The sequence below is a fragment of the Echeneis naucrates genome, chromosome 7 (assembly GCF_900963305.1).
Source record: "Echeneis naucrates chromosome 7, fEcheNa1.1, whole genome shotgun sequence".
Classification (NCBI taxonomy): domain Eukaryota; kingdom Metazoa; phylum Chordata; class Actinopteri; order Carangiformes; family Echeneidae; genus Echeneis; species Echeneis naucrates.
The window spans coordinates 4,616,346-4,636,739 of record NC_042517.1 but is presented as its reverse complement, the minus strand read 5'-3'; the positions used below and the strand labels follow the sequence as shown (position 1 = coordinate 4,636,739).

General features: G+C 40.1%; 2 protein-coding genes across 2 annotated transcripts; both read right to left on the bottom strand.

Annotated features, from left to right (window-relative positions):
• Window positions 1–2,218: 2,218 nt before the first annotated feature.
• opn7d (opsin 7, group member d) lies at window positions 2,219–4,349 on the bottom strand. The gene is made up of 5 exons (XM_029507203.1): window positions 4,259–4,349; window positions 4,014–4,176; window positions 3,482–3,609; window positions 3,002–3,336; window positions 2,219–2,701 (listed from the first exon to the last, which is right to left on the bottom strand). Exons 1-5 carry the CDS (start codon window positions 4,347–4,349, stop codon window positions 2,219–2,221), a joined length of 1,200 nt encoding a protein of 399 aa, XP_029363063.1.
• An 11,226-nt stretch (window positions 4,350–15,575) lies between these two features.
• Window positions 15,576–19,564, bottom strand: emilin3a (elastin microfibril interfacer 3a). The gene is made up of 4 exons (XM_029506910.1): window positions 19,143–19,564; window positions 18,891–19,010; window positions 18,208–18,749; window positions 15,576–17,993 (listed from the first exon to the last, which is right to left on the bottom strand). The coding sequence occupies exons 1-4, from the start codon at window positions 19,307–19,309 to the stop codon at window positions 16,033–16,035; spliced, it is 2,790 nt and encodes a 929-aa protein (XP_029362770.1). The 5' UTR covers window positions 19,310–19,564; the 3' UTR covers window positions 15,576–16,032.
• Window positions 19,565–20,394: the final 830 nt, after the last annotated feature.

Below are 20,394 nucleotides of genomic sequence, written 5' to 3'. Positions count from 1 at the left end.
GTAATCATCTCTTGTATTTCCAAGTACGCATTTTCATGGGCTTTTCATATGCGCTTTTGGATGCACATGCATATTATCTTGAAAGAGTTAGCACCCTCTGCCTCCAGCTGTAGCGTTGCTGTCATCATGATTTCAGTCAGTGTGCTCAAAGATATTCCTCAGAAAATACTGGTCTCATTGGCAAACAAAATATAAGAAAGCCACTGCAAAATAACATTACAAGCCATTATGTGGAAAGTGTTTAATCTCCTTCAATTGGATGTCTTTGCAGATAAAGTTTACAATCTCTCAAGAGAGAAATCAATTTAAACATATCATTAGCTGTTTAGATCTCTGCAACTTCACAAGCTTTAGTCAAGATGGATGAGAGTTTTTTTTTTGTTTGGTTTTTTTTTTTTTTTTGTTTTTTTTTTTAATTAGGTGTGATGTAGCGGGACACAATTCTTGCATTTGTATATATGGTCTTCAGTCTCAGTACCAATGTTGTCTGATGCACTAAATCTATTTTCCCTTTGAAAATATTCAGCGGATATTTGCTTCAGTCTTTAAAAATGTTTCACACCAACCGAGGAATTTTAAACTGGCAATTAAAATTTGTTCAAAATGTGTTTTTGTTTTTCACACCTGTGCTTGAATACATTTCAGTAGTCGTTCATTTAATAATAATCTCATAATTTACTTTTCATGACTTGTTTTTGATGTCTTCAAACACTGAGCCTCTTAGCTTAACAGGAAATAATATTTAAACAACCAGATAGCAAACTTCCACTGAATGTTTTATTCTTAGTAAATAAGCCTGCACAAGGGATGGATTTTGTTAACAATATCAACACACACATTATGGCTTTGGTTATTTACACACATAAGAGCCACACAGAGTACCTTGGTAGGAAAGTGAAATACAGAATGAAACCTAGTGAACTGCTGGGTGTTGTTCCTGACAACCATACTAATTTCTAGTATGGTCAGACATGGTTATTACCACGATGAACTGATTTAGTTAATAACTTTTTTTTGTTTGTTTGTTTTTATATATATATATATATATATATATATATATATATATATATATATATATTTAGTGTAAATTAATGTTATTAGAAAATACAAACAAGAGAGCAACAAAATTTGAGGGCACTTATGGATGGATTGAATTAATCTGGTATAACAGAGAGGTGACTTAGACTAATTGTCATAATTTCTGCCAAAACTCATGACTAAACATGAGGTCAGATGATTGTCCCATTCAGTGTTCATATCAGTCATGAGGTCAATAGCATGGAAACGCCAATAGTTTTATCCAACTGTCTTCAGTAGGAGCATAACTACAGGCTGTCTGGCACAGTAATGCTTTGTTGAGCATGTGTCCCCTCATCAAAGAGACAAATTTTGTCTTTCTTTTTTTTTGCCAAACAGTTAAAGCCTACAACGTTTAAGTTTTCAATTACACAAAGATGGATTTAAGGAAGGGGATTCTCTCATTCCTTTCAGGAAAAAAAGCAGCTTTCAGTTTGATTTCATGCCTCTTTACAGCAGATTCCATCAATGCAAGGAGAAAAGAGCCATAGAAATATTCAAGCCTACAATGACAAATGCTTGATGGTTTTGAGTGGAGACCTACTTTGACATCTTCATGCATCTATAATCTATGTCCTGTATAAAACCCAATCCGTTTTGTTTGTATATGAATCTGTTCGTTCCAAGGAGGGACATCTTCTTCACAATCCATCACAATAATTTTCATAATCTTTTTTTCTTTAAATTTGTTTGGTTTGCACTGGCAAACACAGTTTCCCTTCAGACTGAGCAGTGTGTTCCTGCTGAATACAAAGGATGGCAAGCTGCTTCAAAAGAATCACATATTTTCGTAATTAACCTTGAAGCCAGCTACTGTACGTTCTGGTCCTTCAGAGTCCACTTACGTGCACGAAATGAAAAAGAGACAACAAATAAATAGAAAAAAAAAAAAATAACAATTTCTGTGAAAAATTATTTTACATGAATAAAGCACAGTGTGGGCACTCTGTGAGGCATTTCACAGAGAGTCCAGTTGTAAATGACTTTCAGGAAAAACGCCTCTGAAGGTCCTTGCAAGTGTGGTTGTGGTGCAAAGTCTTGGTGACACACACTTGCTATAACTTGTACACGCACAGTAATCTCTGTCTTTTTGGACACCTTTCCTATTTTGTTATCTCTGTGAAAGAAGGTTGTAGCTCCACTAGAGGAAATCAGCCTGTGGTTTAGCTGAGAGCTGGACAACTGTCAGCTCTCTGTGGGCAGATGCAGTCAGGGTGCAGGCAGTCCTTTGGGGTGGCGTCACATGACAGAGCTCTGCACTCTCAGTGCAGTGCACACATGTGCCATAGCTCTCCTGCTGCCCATTTGATAAGCGCAGGGAGGTGCTCATGTCCTTGTTGCGCTGTGAGTTGGATCCGGAGCGCTCCTTCAGCATTGACTGTGGACTGCCCTTGTAGATCTTCTGTCGTAACGTGGACTTGTCTCTGTATAGACACTCACGAAAGTTGGGCTTACACAGTAGGTAGACCACAGGGTTGTAGATAGTGGAAGACTTGGCAAACATGGCGGCCAAGGCGAAGGCAGCAGGAGGAACTTGTGTGGCATCTCCAAAAGCGGCCCACATAGCCACAACAGCGTATGGTGTCCAGGCACCCAGGAAGCCTATACAGACTGCTACTGACAGCTGTGGAGAAGGAAATACACATATGAACACTCGCAGCAAAAACACATCAGAAGATCAATCAGAAGATTGACTGTTATTTCACCAGTGAAAAGAGTATGAAATATAAATAGTGTAAGAATATGTGTTCTATCATTCATGGCTGTTCTTGCACAAATAGAGATATCTATGCATGAAAAGGTTCTGCAAAGATTCATAGTTTTTATAACTTTTGGATTACTGTGTCTCATATCTGGCTCAAACCCTGCCAACTGCAAAATCTGAAGTCAGTGATGCTGAAGCAACACACTGATGTCCTCTGACCTTGACAATGAGAGCGTGTGCATTGGTGGTCTTGGTCTGTGGTGACACATGCTGTTGAACGGCCTGGCGTGACCCTCGCACTGTCAGCAGAATGAAAGTGTAGGAGAGGAAGATGACGGTGCAGGGCAGTGCATAGCAAAAGAGGAATAGGCAAACAATGTAAGACAAAGCTGAAAGCTCGTGGTTGGGTGCATGCCAGTCAATGCAGCAGGCTGTGCCGTAAGGTTCAGCACTGTAATGTCCCCACTGTGCCAAGGGCCCTACAGCAAACACAGATGCGTAACACCACACTCCAACCACCAGGAGGCGGGCATTTGATGAGGAGAAGTTGTTACCTGATCAGACAGGAGATAGAAAAGAAAAACGTTTGTGGTTACAGTGATTATTCATACAGTAATCCCTCATGCTCTTTAGCTATGTGATGACAATCTGCAGTGTTGGCAGCAACAAACTCATCAGTTGAATTTATCATCTCCTCACCGTGGTTGGGGAAGCAGACTTTAAGGCAGCAGACCAGGGACAGGGCTGCGAGGTTGGTCAAGCTGCACAGACCAAACAGCACTCCGCACATAGCATAGAGCTGACAGGTGACTTTTCCAAACAGCCACCTGTATGCACAGAGAATGGAGAAACTTGACAGAGACCAAGGCTGTACCTAATGATCACTTTCCGTGGTAATTAATCTATTGATTTCCTTCATCCTTTATCCTGGGAAATGCCTGTTGTCATTTCCCACACCTCAAGTTTTGCCCAACCATCCAAATCTAAAGAAATTCATTTTACAATGACAATAAATAGAAAAACTGGAGATTTTCAAAGTAAATTTAAAAAAAGATTTGGCATATTTGCTTAAAAAAAACTACAAAAAAACAATAGCAATAAAAAAAAAAAATAATTTATACCATTTGTTTTGTCAGTAGTTAATGATTTCTGACAAAATTATTTCATTTGGAGATGGGAGAAAGATAAGAAGAAGAAGAAAGATAAGTGGGGGTGGAGGGGCACAGGGTACCTGTGTGAAAAAGCTGATGGTATGGCCAGTGGGAATAAAGAGAGCGTCATCCCAAGGTCACTGATGGAGAGATTGATGATGAAAAACTCTGCTGGCTTCAAGGTCGACCGCTTGTGATATGCAACAAGTAGCAGAATGCAGTTGCCCATGAGGGACAGTACACCTGTAAAAATAGATGGATTGAGCTGGGCAGCCGTGGGTGTTGGACATGCATTTGTGGTGTTAGCAAATAAGTGTGCACTTACAAAATACACTGTAGAGTGTTCCCATGAGGATGTCATACTCCTTGGAGATGGTCGAGGCAAACAGAATAGATGTGTCTGAAGCATTTCCCATCTGAAATGTTGTTAACATTGGCAGACACAAGTTAATTGTACATATTGCAGTGACTAATGAATTTACAGACACTCAGTATTCCACTGATGATGATACAAACTTAAATGAAAACCATACAAAGGGAGTAAATCCGTCTTTGAAAGAGTGTTAAATTGCAACGACAGAAGCAATTTTCTCACTTCCTGGGCTCAGGATTCGCATTGCATTTTTTCAGTTTTATTTCTAAAATTGAATCTAAAATGTTGCATGCTATCTGTAGTAGAAGCTGTTTTTTCAGTCTTTCTGTGCGTGCTGCCAAGTGCAGCCCACAGGATCAGATGTAAAAATAGATGGGTAGATAAAAAATAATCCTTAGCAAAAGATGAGGACAATTTCTATTACGTTGAAAATTCCAGGCAGGATTGACAGATGGAGAGAATTTGAAAAACTGTGTCTTTTAGCATCTAGGACCGGAGTACAAGATGAGAGATTGGGGGCTACAAGACAAAACGGTTATGATTAAGATAACACATCTTCAAATTTGCCAGATCAAAGGATGGCGAAATTGCAGGTCTGTCCTCAACTGAGCTTGTCTGCTCTTGCAAAAATGCGAAACCAACACATGGGGTCATAGGAGAGACACATAAGTAGGTTATCATTCGACCAGGAAGGAGGACTGAGGGCTGTTGGAGGATTTCAGAAAGCTAATACATAACGTAATAGATCGTCAGACCTAATGCTGAGTCTCCTCAGCATTAGGCATGAGGCATGTCCGAGACGCTTGTGCTTCGTTCAGGTCAAGCTCCTTCTAGGTATTTTTTCACTGAGTTATCTGTCAATAACATGACAACTGAGTACTGCTCCGCTTAACAGAGGATTAAAAAAAAAAAAATACACTGGGAAGAAAGAGGAAAGAATTCTGCAGGGTCCAGAGCAACATTTGGAGCGCTATCAGAAATGATGCAGAGGCAGCATTGACTCAAGGTCTTAGGCAGTCACACAGGATAAAGAATGAGACCTCATCACTATGCAAGTCAGGGTACCAGTCAATGATGAAATGCCCAGCCAGTCTGAGTGAGGGAGACTGAGTAGCGTAAGTAAGTGTGACCATTCAATACAAGAACGCTGATGTTGTGTCAGTGCATGAATCTCATCAGGCCCTATTATCGAGAAACATATTTCCATATAGTTTAAAAGGACAGGCCCAGTGTAGACTTCTCAACCTTAATGCACATGTTGGCAGATATACAAAAATGACTCAGAATGTAGTATTTCATAGTGCGTATACATTTGTGAGTATTGTTTTTAGCATCATCACAATAATTACCCTTTTCTCCCCCCAGACTTCCTGCAATCATAAATTATAGGGGTTTTAGGTTTGTTTGTTTTAGTTTTTAAGTAATTTAAGTACGTAGTGCTAGAACAATTTGTTGGGTTTTTCCCTGGGTGATAACCATACGCTACAACTAGACATGAGGGAAGAACATCTGCCCAAATGTACGCAGATGCTGTTTTATCTTATGAAGGCTGTTGAAACTGTCACACCTGGAAGATTTAAAGCTCGTACTAATCTGAGATCTGTGTGCAGATGCTTCTCTCTCAAGTGTGCTGGTCTTTAAGCTCCTCCTTCACTAAGCCAAGGTGAGCCTAATTTCCCATGATTTTTTTTTTTTTTTTCAACATTCCCATAACTTATCCCGCCCCATGGATTAGCATACTTTGATTTGACAAATGAGTGCCTGATGGGCAGTAACACAGACAGACCGTTTCTGACAAAGCTGAACCCATTTTCTGTGTCTTAGTGCGTTTATATAACTGGGGAAACAAAACCTATATGACTCAGCCACACTTCAGTGTGAATGTGAGAGACAAAGAGCTGGGGAAAGCTTCACTGGCTAAACTGTGCCATTGGTCTGCAGTGACAGATATTTTCAGACTGGCTTAGCTGTGACACTACTGTTATCATTTCTCTGTGCCTGAGCCAAACAACTCCTCTGTTCAGCTGCGATTAACTGAGTGCCAATGAACAGTCACACTGACCTTGAGATGACGTTGACGCATCGGGTAAACTATGTATTGTCTCTTGACCTGGCTTATATAGACCATTATCTAGTTTTTGATGCACATTTGTATCCAATCCCGACTCAACTCCGTCTACCCAAGTTAGCTGTCTGTGGAGACATTTTGACTCTGTAATTAACAGAGGAAAAGATTTTAATTCATCCATATGCCGTTTATTACTGTCTGCCCTTGGAATGACAAGTAAGTCTTGCTGTGTGTCATTGAAATTTTCATTTGATACCACTGAAATGAAGTCTGTCACTCATAAGCACTAAATGGCCATAGTCAGAAGAAATATGCATCCATTTTGAGGCTGACAGGCATGTCAGGGAATGTTAGAGCAAGGGCAGTGCAGCCGCCTGCATAAGCTTATGACTAGAGACCATTGCAAGTCAGAGTGTCTGCATGATTGTCAGAGACTAGCAGCCGGTGGCATAACTAAATGTTTAACTTTCCATTTAAAACTGACCTCTGCATATAATGAAGCCCAGACAACTATTATTTATTAGAAGTGTAATTAAAGGCAGGCTTATCTTAGTTGTTTTTGTCCATTTTATCTGACTTTGATTTCCTGGTGCCAGATGCAGAACATTTTGTCTTTCCTTACTGATTTCAGAAACATCCTAAAGTGCATTATCTTTGTGACATTACATTCCCAATAATATATGAACAATCAAGGAGTGGTTGCTAAATGCAAGTTAATATATATATATATATATATATCCATATTTATGTTAAAAGAAAAGCTCTCCTGTTCCCTATTGCAACATACTATGGTGGAATGACTTAAATCACTTGCTTTTACTTTTGACCATTTCTTCAAAAAGTCTATGAATCATTTATAAAAATAAGTCCGTAAAATGTCCGAAAGAAAATTAGTGTCCACACTATTTGTATGCAAAATATTTGTATGATTAGTAGTTTTTTAAATTTGAATTTGACTGTTGCGCAGAAACTAACCTTAATTTGACTCTATGGAAGACACAATGTGCTACTGGCACATCCCCTGAGGGCCTTGTGAGACCTTTGTGAGGTTGACGTTGCATCTGTTCACCCTTACTACGTCTAACTGCCTCCTTATCTTTGAGTGACTGACAGTGACAGTGAAAGTGAACGCCATCACAGCACAATATTTATGTTTTACCAGCATGACAAAGAGTTGCCAGAGGCGACTCTTTGAAACATTGCAGGGCCTGCTGTGACAAATCTTATGTAATAACTGTTGAGATCACATGAGAGAACATACACCTAAGATGATGTGTTAAGGATGACCAGCAATGCAGTTTAACAATATGAACATGACTCATGGCTGAGATGCCACTTGATCACCGTACAAGTGTTAAGAGTTTGATGCAATTTGTGGTCAGTGTTCAATTGTCGCAGCTTGTTAAAACTTTACTCACTGTTTGTTGTTTTGTTTTTCTTACTTTATCATTAGGTAACTCTGGCTAGAGATTTTGACCGTTTGAAAATATGAAATTTAAATTGGAGGATGATTTTTAAAAAAAAAAAAACAAAAAACTGTGTAATTGCAGAATGATTGATTGGTTGGTGAGAAGAAGAAACATGAAATGGTAAAGAGCAGGTGTGACACGGATATGTTATCAGAGCTGAGAAATTCTTTTCTATCCTGCTGGCACAGAAACTATTTATCAGGAAGAGCCAAATGCAAACAATACAAATGCAAACATTGTTCATTCAATATGTCTTCAATCTTAACTGGTTTGCTTCTTGTATGAGATGACTATTAGAATTAGAAGATGCTCTAAAGTATCGCTAATGATAATTGGTTCTTAAAATGTTGTTTCTTTCCTTGCCTCCATGTCTCTGATCATTATGCCTGTGGGAAGGACAACAGCCACTAAGAACACAAAATAATTAAATAAATACAATTTTGCCACCCTAGTAAGTCTTGTCACTCCAGCACAACAGCTTCCTCCCCATGACATAAACATATTACATAATCTGAGTCCGATTGAGCACAGGAAGACAAACATTTTTGTCAGTGGTGGCTTGGATGTTTTTATGTTATCTGCCTTTGACTCTAATTTTCACTTGAAGGTCATTCACTTGGTTGAATCATGTTGTACCAAATACAAACTCTTTTTAACCACTCATTGTCCAAATATATTGATTTTTTTTTTTTTTTTTTTGGTGTGTGTGTGTGTGTGCACGTGTGACTTGAGAGTAAGAGCCCACATACAAATTAATTGACTCACATTTGTGATTATGTGCAGGAAACAACAATAGGCAGTTTGTGCATGCCCAGGAAAAAGTCAACAGCCTGTCTTTCAAACTGTCATTTTGACAGCTTCAACTTTTACTAAATGATAAAGTAAAGCAGTACTGGAGGATGATCAGTGATCTAAGCACTAATCCTGCCGGAGATCCCACAAGGCTGTGATGTCTTTGCTTTCATCTCATCAGCATTACAGTCTGCATTATCTTTTTTTTTTTTTTTTTTTTTTTTTTTTACTTCTTTGAGACATCATTTGAACCTTGACTGAGCGTCCTTTAGTGACTACAACATGATTTTATCACACCAAAGAATTATTAGATGACAACCACTGTGAGTCAGAAAAATCTACCTCTGCACAAAAAAATCATCATCATCATCATTGATGTTGCTGTTCATTACTATCTAATTTCTTCTTATTTTACTGAAAACAGACCAGACATCCCACAGCTATGCTTCTTACCTTCCACAGAGGAATGGCTTGTCCTCAGTCAAACACATGGAGGCCAGGTGGTGATCAGGACACAGAGGAGAGGAGCTCACAGTCACAGAAAGGGGACATAGAAATGGGAGAGACAGAGTCAGAGAGAGAGAGAGAGAGAGAGAGAGCGAGAGGTGGGGAAGCGCTGGACCTGCTTCAGGCACACACTGAAGAGTGCGGCTCAGGTATCATCCTCATCCTCAGTGAAACACACATACGAGTCCAGGAGGGTGGACACAGTGTTGCTCTCACATAGCATATGAACAACTTGTCATAACTGTGGAGATGCACAAGCTGTCCAATGATGTAGAACAAAAAAGCCCACAGTAAGCGAGGGCCAGCCAGAGAGCGAGTGAGCGAGCAATAGAGCAAGAGAGAGAGAGAGAGTGACAGAAGGAAGAGTGAAAGAGAGCGCATGAGAGAGAGAGAGAGAGAGAAAGAGATCAGTATAATACTCTTGAGTGTCACTGATGACTCAATGTACCACTCCCCACCCCATTTCCTCCAACCCTCCAAACTCACTACTTTCCTGATGTAAACCTTTTTATTTTGATTTGATTCTACTCTTTGCATCATTCACTTTTTACAGCGAAGCATTTGTAAGTTGGATCTCCACAGTGTACTGTACTCAGACACCGCCGCTTATTTCTCCACCTGTGTACTGTTTGTGTACTTGTACATACAAATCAATAGATCACTGAGTGATAGACCGTTGATGAGAGAAATGTGAAGATGTGGATTCAGCCGCATTAAGCTCGAAGTGAGAGAGATCATAATTGTAACTTATGATGGACTGAACTGCATATTCGACAGCTGCTTTGGGTGTTAGTTCGCAATGAAGGAACACACCAACAGCAACTTGTTCTACTGACACTTAATGATCATGTTAATAAACAATGGCAATTACAAAATGTTTGCATCAAATTGCCACAGGAACGCCATTTCTTAAGTTTAATTCGTGAGTCCAAAATTACTGTGGCAGCCATTTCAGAGAATCATGTCTCATCCCCATACAGAACAATGCAGTGGTAGGGATTATTTGAACTGCACCTGAAGCACCTGTGTCATCCTATTTTTTTTTTTTTTTTCATACCTGCTGCCGTTTGCGCTCAGAAGCGCTGCTCTCTGACTGACAGTCATGGAAAGCAGCTTTAGGGAGCAGGGAGCACTTGCTGGGGCTGACGCCGGGGTTACAGAGATTTAAGAATGCCGTAAAGAACAGCGCTGTCATATTAATACCTCAGCACCGAGTCCTGGTCCTTCTCAGCTCTCTTACTCTGACATGTTTATGAACTTGGCATCAAAAACTGTGGTCAGCTGTAGGATGAAGTCTCCTCAGTGGATTATTGCAAATGACAGTTGGCAGGAAATGATCAGAATGAACAGATTATGAGACCATTTAAAAATAAAAGTAGTCGCTTAATGTCAGATTTTAAGATATGGTCAGTCCAGTACCTTTTGCCAAAGCTGAAAGGTCTCAGCAACCATTGGACATATTCCGATGACATTTAGTGCAAATATTCACGATCCAAAGATGAATCCAACTGACTCCATCCATCAGTTCAAATACTGAATTTGTCCTGTACTTTCTTTTAAATGTTCATGTGAAACAGTTTAAAGAGGATTGCATGCAGTGATGAAGTTATAGGGAATATAAAAGTTTCCGTAACTGTGAGCTGTGTTTCTTTGATCGTCACTGCTCTTGTAGTATCATTTCCAGGCATAACAGGCGGCTGTTTTCAGTCAAAAAGTTGACTGCTCTGCTCCAAAGACCAGATACCCTTAACTCTTCTGTGAATCACTTTGCTAGAAGCAGTTGGTTGGGGGGGAAAGCGTGAATAATAGAAATGCTTCTTTGGTCAAGTGGTATTATTTTTATTATTATCATGATTATCATTACTGTAAGAATTATTTAACTCTTATAAATATCTGTAAATTTACGTGAGTAAAGTTAGCGTTTTCAGTTGACTGAAAACAGAGAGGATCACTCAACCCTCGAGCAGCTGAATTACAATATTCCAAATTGAATAATATGAATAGAGAATAATAAACATCTTTTTAGAACACTTTCATTTCATATTGTAAATATCTAACAAAAAAAAAAAGTTTCTATCCATTACAGGATCAGGTCAGAAAGCCAACTTTGGTTAACTAAATTATTCATCCAATTTATTCTGCTTATCCTGGGCCATAATTAAAATATATATATTCAAATATATACATACGCACTTTTTAAAACTGTTTTCACATCACAAAATCTAGTCTTTTCAAACTCTATTGCAACTGATTTGTTTGGTAGATGCAATAATAGAAAAGTAAAAAAAAAACCATAAATTTTCCTATTAGCATAAGTTGGTCTTAACTTGATTTTCGTTCATATCTCCATTTTATGATGAGTATTGAATTATAATTTTGCGGTCCTTCCTGTGTGAGTGGCCTCGGAGACTGAAAGCTGAAGCCACAATGTTCTATAAGTCAGTCAAGTGTATGTCCTAATTTTTTGGTTTGGTTGGTTTTCTTTTTTTTATTGTTTTTTTTTGTTCGGCAAAACACTCACATTCATATAGTTGATCTATTAACAGCCCCAAAGTTACAGATAAAAGGATAAAATAAAATGAAAGTTGGTAATTGATGCCCTGTTAAACACTGTTTTTACTGCAATGACTGAACAATGCCAATGCTGTATTTAAAGACGTGCAGCTATGTGTGAAATTAGTTCACCCAAAAATGAATGTGGCATGGTGATAAAGCACTATGATTAGAATGAAAACATGAATGAATTTAGTGTGTTTGCCAAGTGAACCTGCCATTCAGGTTGTCCTTCAACTGTGAAAATAATTTCATATCAGTCTTTTTTTCTTTTCTTTTGTTTTTATAAGTTAGTGATTGAATTGCAGTGTTTCTGAGGAGAAATGAACAGAGGTGAATTTTATTTAACTAATATCTTAAATACATCAGATGATGGCATCAGAACTGGATTAGTGAAAAGGACCAGGGAAAACCAGGAGAGCAATAAATGAATGTCCCTGTGTTAATTGTTTTGCTCACGCAAAGGGTGTGAAAATGAAGTGGGGATTTAGAGCAATCTTAAGGTTCTGTTATAAAAATGTCTGGCGTCACTTGGGCCAGAATGGCTGCGTTGTGGGCTGCAACTAATTTTCTTTGATGGTATTTTTTCTTAGTAATAATTTACTAAATGAACTGCAGAAAATGCCAGTTAGCAATATTGATTAAAAATAAAAATAATAGTCACAACATATATTTGGAGTAGAGGAATTACTCTTGTTGGGTTTCGAGCCTTGAGTTAGATGTGAGAATCAGAATAAGATAATACTTTATTAATCCCTGGAGGAAAATTACGCTGTTCGGTATCTTATCTTTTAATAGTTACGGAGTTGTAAAGTCTTATTGCAGTAGGACTGAATGACTATCTGTATCTTTCCATCTTGCATCGTGGCTGGATTAACCTTCCACTGGTGTGATTTCTGTGGTCCTCAAGGGCGTTACAATGTTGATTGTCCAAGTATTTTAAGCTTGCTCCTGCTTTCCTCTGCCACAGCCCCAAGTGAGTCTAATCTGGTTCTGATCACTGAGCCAGCTCTTTTCAATAGTTTGTCCAGCCGCCTAGCATCTTTTTATTTGATGCTGCCGACCAAGCAGACTGTAGCACAGAACAGTATAATTGCCACCACAGACTGGTAAAACAGTGTTGCGCTACGTTGTTTTTCTTTTTCAATATAGCAGCGGATTAAATTTGATTCAATAACTAAAAATGCTAATGCGTTGTTTTTAACAGTTGTTGTTGGTGGTATTTGTATTTTACCTGTTCCAATTTTCTGAACTAAGATTACCATCGCGTATGCCTCCAACAAGCAACCAGCTCAATTCTTCTGTTGAGTTACAACTTTGAATGAGAACCAAAGGTAGTTCTGCAGAACACTATGGTGTCAGGGAGGTTGAACATTTGACCATTTCGATATAAAATGTGATCACTTTGTCACTTTGTCACAGCAAGTAGTATTTGATTAAAGAAATGAGAACCTCAATTCACAATGCTTTTAAAAACTGAGAAGCTGTGAAAGAAAACGTCCTTGTCGTCGACATATCTCAGTTTGACCCCTTGGTACTTCATGCTCCTAACATACAGAAGGCAAATTAAGTGCTGAGATCTAAAGGGGCAAGCTTTCTGCACTTTCTGCTCATACAATTTTCATGTTTATAGAGGGTCTTTGCTGCATAGGCATACCTTTTCCTTCGGTTAGCGTTGTTTCCCTCACTGTTTCGTGAATTGTGGGTGGCAGCCTACTCGCCACCTCAGACATCTACACAGCCAGATGCAGGAAAAAGGGCCTCCAACATTATGAAGGACCTCACCCACCCCACACACTCACTGTTCATTCCCCTCCCCTCAGGCTGGAGGTGGAGGAGCATCAGGACCAGCTTTTATCCACAAGCTGTTGGTACCCTTTAAACACACACACACACACCTGTCCCCTCACCACAGACATATACATGTGCAATATTGGCTAAATTAGCCAACTGGACTATACTTTTTTTGTTTTGTTCTTTAGTACTATATTGAATATAAATACAGTACTTTCTATTACCAAGGCACACTTATATATATTTATATTGTATTTTTCTTTTTCTTTTTCTTAGTTAGGCCTCAGTTCTCAATTTCATACCCCCCTCATGTGCATGCATATGTTGTTGGTATGACAATAAAGCTTCCTTGAATCCTTGTCTTAATAATCTTTTTCCACTTTGCAGAGAAAGCTAAATTGTACTTGAGGCACTTGACTCTGGCAGGAATCCATCCTCTGTGACTGTTAAAGGCTGGGCCTAGCAAGTGTCAGTAAGTATTTCATCTTTCTGACGCTTTCTGACGATGGAGCCTCCCTTCATCCATTATATTTCCTTCATTATTTATAGCAATCGTTTATTGTAATGATTCCCTGCTGAAGTGTTGATAGAACATTCCACTGATGATTTGCTCATTGTGGCGAACAAAAGCTCCAAGTGCAAAGTTTCTTTTGAAAATTGTCAAATGTTAAAGCTTGTTACTAACCGGCTCGAAGTTTTTGAGTCAAGGTGAACCTATCCTCAAATTCTTCTTCCATGCCAGCTGCAGTAAACACTGTCTGCTCTCTAACCATCAATACAATGAGGATAAAAACTGTCCTTTCACCTTAAGCCTCTATAGAGGACATTATATGGGTTGATTAATATTTTAGACTACTGCCACTCCCTGTTAACTCAAAGCATCGTTTGTCCTTTGGCTTTGTGTCAGTTTTGCCTTTTGTGATTTGAGCACATGCCTTGGCAAGTGATAGTCAATGTAATTAACTCTGATTTGGAGCCATGTGTAAGCAGCGAAAAAACTGTGAGTCTTACAGCCCATGACTGCCCCTTCTGTCCGAATGTCTACTTGGAAACAACCAAAATTAATGTGTTGTTTGTTTCTGTCTGGGTTTGTGTGAGGTATGATCTTAAGATAAGATAAGATATTCCTTTATTCATCCCACAGTGGTAAGGAGGAATATGAAGAATACAGAAAGAGGGGGGGGGGGTGGCGGAGAAACACAACCCAACCCAACCTTAAACCTGTCATTTTGAGTATATAAATTTATCCTTGGACTTGACACATTTATAGGTTGCGTGTAGGTTATATGTAAAGTTGCTTCAGGAAGCAGTGTAATATATTTTTCCTCCTTTCACTTGGTTCATTACCTGGGTTTATTTTTCGAATTTCAATCTGCTACATCTTTCTCTCAGAATGTCCGACCAGAATTTGGTGTTTATCTTATCTTTTTGCCCTCTTTCCCTCTGTGGCCTCTCTGGAGTTATTCACCACATCTCTGATTAAAAGGTTTTCATACAGCAGTGGGTTCATCTCCCACCTGGGTGTCAATTTAATCACGGTTTGTCCGATAGGGGAAGAAGAACCAACAAGGGAAGGTTACCTGCTGCCAAATTCTAATATCCATTAAGAAATATGTTCCAAAAGCTGATTTGTAGCCTTTAGAAAGTGGGAGAGAAAAAGACGTATTCTGCTGTACTAAAGTGGTTCTTGGAAAATTGTGTGCATCACCTTGACAGTAATGCAAAGTTGTAATTTTCTCCTGGCGAGCAAGGGCTGTCCACCATGAACCTAATTTTTCGTAGGAACATTCATACTCCTCGTGAGTAGAGCTTCATTCAAGACGGTGCTCCCACCAGTCTGGAGCATTATTGCTTCTCTATTGCCCTCTTGTGGTTTCCCCACTTCTCTGCAACATTTCATACCTCCAAAGTGATGAGACAAGTATCTGTAGTTTAGCCTAGAAAAACCTGCTTTAATATAAACATGCATTCACACACACACACGCACACTAAGATATATATATATATATATATATATATATATATATATATATATATATATATATATATAGTATGAAATGTCCGCTAATCAAGAAAAAATGAGCAGTAAAGACAGCAATATTTTATTGAATTCTCATTCCAATCATTATAAAAGCAAATGCTCAAGCAGTGAAACTATATAAAAACATAGTATCTTGGATAATTCTAGTCTAGACATATGAAAAATCTATACAAAAACAAAGCATGTAAACAACTGTTCATCTAAGAACCTTTCACAACAGATGCAGTTTGCTGGTGTCTTCCTCAATCACTGGGCCTCTTCATGTTAGCACCATCATGATACAAATTCACATTTTTTTTTTGTGTCATGAATTCAGATGGAATTAGCTGCCATTTTTGTTTCAATCTCATTTTGTGAAATAATTAAAACCATAGAGCATTTCAGTGCAGGTTCAAAACCTTTGCATTGTACAATTCAAATCATAAAATGGGATTTTAGTGGACCCCACTACACCTGCAGAATATTTACTCTTATTCACTCAAAATTGTCCATATGAGCTGAATTAGTTCAAAATGAAGGTATCCCCTCGTTTTTGCCCTGCCTCCAGCTCTAAACCTTGCCTTGTTGGGTCCACCTGGGAGGTGCAATTTCTGAGTTCACCTCTCAGCTCCGATAACTGCTGAGCATGACTGGACAGAGTCCCATTTACTTGCAGGAGAAGCCCATTCGATTGTTTCTCTAGCTCTTCCCTGATTCTCTCCAGGTTCTCTGCCAAATAATTGACGCCCTTGCACTGATCCTCCACACTGGCAACACGTCCTTCAACCTCAGTTACTTCTTTTTGAACCCCGATAGCAGTGCTCTGACAGCCCCGGACCTCCTCTGCTAGCCGCCTCTTCATCTCATGCAGCTCACCCTTAAGTCGGAGAAGTCTGCGCTCACCTGCCCCAAGCATGGAAGCCTGATGTCCAACTAGCTGGACCACACCCTTCATCTGCTGGGCTAGACGAGACTCTCTGTCATGCCAGGAGCTGTTTGCTTGACCCACCTTTTCGACAACTGTTCCCAGGGAATCCTGGAGTCCTCTCACAGTGTGGTTGACTGACCGTACATTAAATTTGAGGATTGTGAGCTCTCCCTGGATGGACCCATCTCTTCCTGTTTGTTCCTGCTGGTCCCTGAGGGTCAGGCGCTGCAGGATATTCTGCAGTGTAACATTCAGGGTGTTCAAACGGTCATCTTGCATGTCCAATGTCTCCTTCATATTTTGTTCCTCTGACAGGTTAGCACTTAGTGCAGCAGAGTCTTCCTGGATGGTGGATGGATTTTGAGTTGTTGAACAGGAAGCGGAGCAGAGAACCTCAAGACTGCTCAAGTGTTTCTGGACTCTGTCCACATCCGCCTCCAGTCTTCCTCGAAGAGACTCGAGTTCTGTCTCCAGAGTGGGAACAGCATGACCCTCCAGCAGTGTGGGGGAAGTGGCATTACTTAGCTCCTCCAAAGCCTGCATTAGACGGCCCTCTAGGGCATTGATCTTCTCCTCCATACTTACCTCCAGGCCCTGTCCTGTCTCAGCTCTGTCTGGGACACTCCTCCTCCCTCCTGACTTATCATTTTTCATCTGCCCAGTCAGGTTGAGCTTGGCCTCAACATATCCCAGACGCCCTTCCAGCATTCCCTCCACGTGGTCCTTGTGCCCACCCAGTTCCACTCTCAGGTGACCCTGGGACTGATTGAGGCCTGCCACTGATGTTTCTAGCAGCTGCACCCTTTCAACCAGTCCACTCACTCTGTCCTCACTGTTTTCTGTAGCTTTTAAACCTTGGATCTGTGCCTGGAGGTTTCTGAGCTCTGTTCTCAAGTCTGTAGTACTTTCCAGCAAAGCATCTTCCATCTGTTCTTGCCTCTCAACTTGCTCTCTCTGACACTGACGGCGCACATCTCCAGTTTTCTCTGCGCATCGGCCCTCTGCGCTCTCCACACGCTCCTCAAACCCACCAAGAATTTCTGTCCTGGCTGCGTTCAGCTTGGCATCCATCAACTTCTCCATAGATCTCTGGGCATTTTCCCTTGGATTGTCAGTGGGCTTGAATATTGCTTCAGCTCTACTTGCCAATTTCTTCAGTTCTCCATCATGTCCCAATACTGTTACTTTGAGTTCCTGCAGCTCCACTGTCTTTGCTTGCAGCTCTGTCCTGAGCTCCTCTACCCTTCCATTTAGTTCTTTAAGACCTGGAAACACATGTCTGCCATCTAGACCCTCTGCCTCAGGGTGTCCCCCAGGGATTTCTCCGAACCCTACACTGGATGGACCAGAGGCAAGAGCTGGAGCAGGAATTGGACCAGGGGCCGCAGAGAGTAGAGCAGACAGCATCCTGTTGGCATCTTCTCTCAGAGAGGTTCGTAGACTGTCCGCCAGTCCACTCACAGTTCCCCTAAGTGTTTCCAGCCCTTGATTTAGACGTCGCACATCCTCCTCCATTCGATATAAACGATCCTCTGTCTCACTGTTTGGAGCCTGGCCTAAGAAGAAAAAGACAAACCATAACTATATAAGATCAAACATGTTATGCTTTTGTGGTTTGGTGTGATTGCAGTTTTAATCTATTTCAAAAGAACAAGGATCAGGATCAGTTTTGATTTATGAAAAAAAAAAGAGTCAACCCAATTTAATGAGTCATCCACTTAATAGTCAAACACACTTGGAATTTGAATGTAATTTGCAAGAAGGACACACCTCTGCTTTCACTCTCAGGCTGTTCACCACCAGAGGAAGGAGGGGGAATATCCTCTGGTATATGTTCCTCTTGCCCCTGGCTGTGTCCCTGTTCATGATCATGTTCTTGACCAAGCTCTGTGTGATGCAGCTCCGTGTGGTCTGGCAATGCCTCTTGCTCTGGCTCAGGTGGATAGGGCTCGAAGGAGGTGTCTGGGTAGGAGGAGGCCCTTGGAGGTCCAAACTGATGCGCAGGGTAAGAATTAAAACCGCTGCTGGGTGGTTGTCTCAGTTGACTCCAGGGATTTGCTTTCACACCATTATTAATAGGAGGGCCCTTAAACATAGGACTGTTAAACATGGAACCTTTGTACGGTGGCCCCTTAAATTGTGGGCCTTTCATTGGTGGTCCCTTGAATGGTGGCATCATTTTCATGGGGTGTTGGTAAACTGGATGACTCTCCATACAGCCATAACCAGAGTACCCCGGACAACAACGCCACTCCAGCTCTGTGACAGTTTTATGTGCCACCTTGTACAGTGGTTTGTACATGAGACGATACCTGAGGGAAACAGTCAGCTAGTCAAACATAGCGCTCTAATGATTTGTATCTTAACGTGATATGATTTCCTATTTCCCTTTTGTTGAGATAAAATAGACCAGGGGATATATAAAGTAACATGAAGAGTTTTTAATTACTCACATCAGAGTTGGACATTTTTGTCCCCAGGAACACTTGTTGTACTCAGCTTTTACGTAGGGAGCTGCCCCATCCTGCACTGTGAAGGAAACTGTTTTTTCAGTGACATAAGCACAGTGGTTCCTTCAAAAGAAGAGATAAAAGTGTGGGACATTAATGTGATGTCTAGTTGGTTGAAAAAAATACAGAACTATTTAAAATAATATCTTAAATGATGTAGACTTAGAGCACAAGACAAAAAGCAGGAGTACTTACTTGTGTCTGCTGGTGGGTTTCCCTTGTTCATGATATTCACTGAGCCCAGCTTTATATTGATTAAACGGTAGTGGTCTGTAGAACTTGGTTTCAACCACTGACAAAAACAAAGTCAGGAGAAAAGGACTCATAGCCATTGCAAAATGCATCCTTGAAAATCCTCGCATAATGACAAAAATCTCTGAAAGCTTTGATGAATGTGATCTCACAGAAGGATAAAGTGTTCCTCCATTCGATGACAATATATCGCAATTCCACCCAATTCACTTGATATTGAAATTAGTGAAAATTCTGACCAAACAAGATATATCAAAATGCTTAAAAGTTGGAAAAAAGCTATAAAAAAAATTCAGTCTGCAACGCAACCTTTGCTAGAAACAGATTTTCACCCTGTGAATGTCTAATGCTGCGGGTGTGGTGGACTCTGTTAGACTGACAACAGCCCAGTGTGAGTTTGGTGGACCGCTGACACCACTAATAGGGTGCCACTGGCAGCATTTGCATATCTCCTCCCACTTAACTTCCTCAAAATAACACCAGGTTAACATTGGAGTAGAAACAATAATCTGTGCCGTCACAGTTTCTGGTTATTGCTCTAGTAATCTGTCATTCTCAACTTTATAGAACGTAATTTTTTCCTGAACTGAACTATTTTCCCAATGTGACGTCACAGCAAACCACAGTGGAAATAGTGCGTCATGTCCAGAGTGTATAAGACCAGGACTTATCCCAAAATAGAAACATTTGTTTTTGTTTGTTTTTACCATTTAGTGTAATGGGGAAAATGAATAATGAAGTGGACATCGATGAAGTTTAATACTTCAGAGTGTGAGGAAGACTTGCTCTCCATTTTGTATGAACTCTAAATCCAAGTCCTTTTCACAAACAGATGTCACATTAGAAAATAAATATTAAAACAAGTTTTAGTTTTATTTCAAGGTGCCGCATTGTTCAGGCTAGTTCACTTCATCCTGTAATGGTCTACTGTGGCACTTCAATAGAGACATTATTAATATTACTTCTGGCTTCTTTTGTAAGAGTTGCTAATGTTGGAGCTGATAGTACGACCTTACATACTCCTGATCGGCCTTAACTATACTGCTGTGTAATTTACACAGCATTTACCCCCAGAGAGGGATTGGAGAAGAGGAATTAAGTACCAATTGTCATAATCCTCTACTGAAGTGTTATTTAGTTTATGTATGTGGTAGCAAAGGGGAGTGCACACACTTTTTCACACCGGAATAAGTGA

Bases quoted from the DNA above. Each gene is read 5' to 3' on its own strand.
- emilin3a (XM_029506910.1), bottom strand. From the start codon at position 19,309: ATGCGAGGATTTTCAAGGATGCATTTTGCAATGGCTATGAGTCCTTTT. The intron at 19,011-19,142 runs GTAAGTACTCCT...CTTCTTTTGAAG, and splicing joins AAACCCACCAGCAGACACAA to GAACCACTGTGCTTATGTCA. The intron at 18,750-18,890 runs GTGAGTAATTAA...TGTTTCCCTCAG, and splicing joins CAAAAATGTCCAACTCTGAT to GTATCGTCTCATGTACAAAC.
- opn7d (XM_029507203.1), bottom strand. From the start codon at position 4,349: ATGGGAAATGCTTCAGACACATCTATTCTGTTTGCCTCGACCATCTCC. The intron at 3,610-4,013 runs GTACCCTGTGCC...CTGTGCATACAG, and splicing joins CCATCAGCTTTTTCACACAG to GTGGCTGTTTGGAAAAGTCA. The intron at 2,702-3,001 runs GTCAGAGGACAT...CCTTCTCCACAG, and splicing joins CACACGCTCTCATTGTCAAG to CTGTCAGTAGCAGTCTGTAT.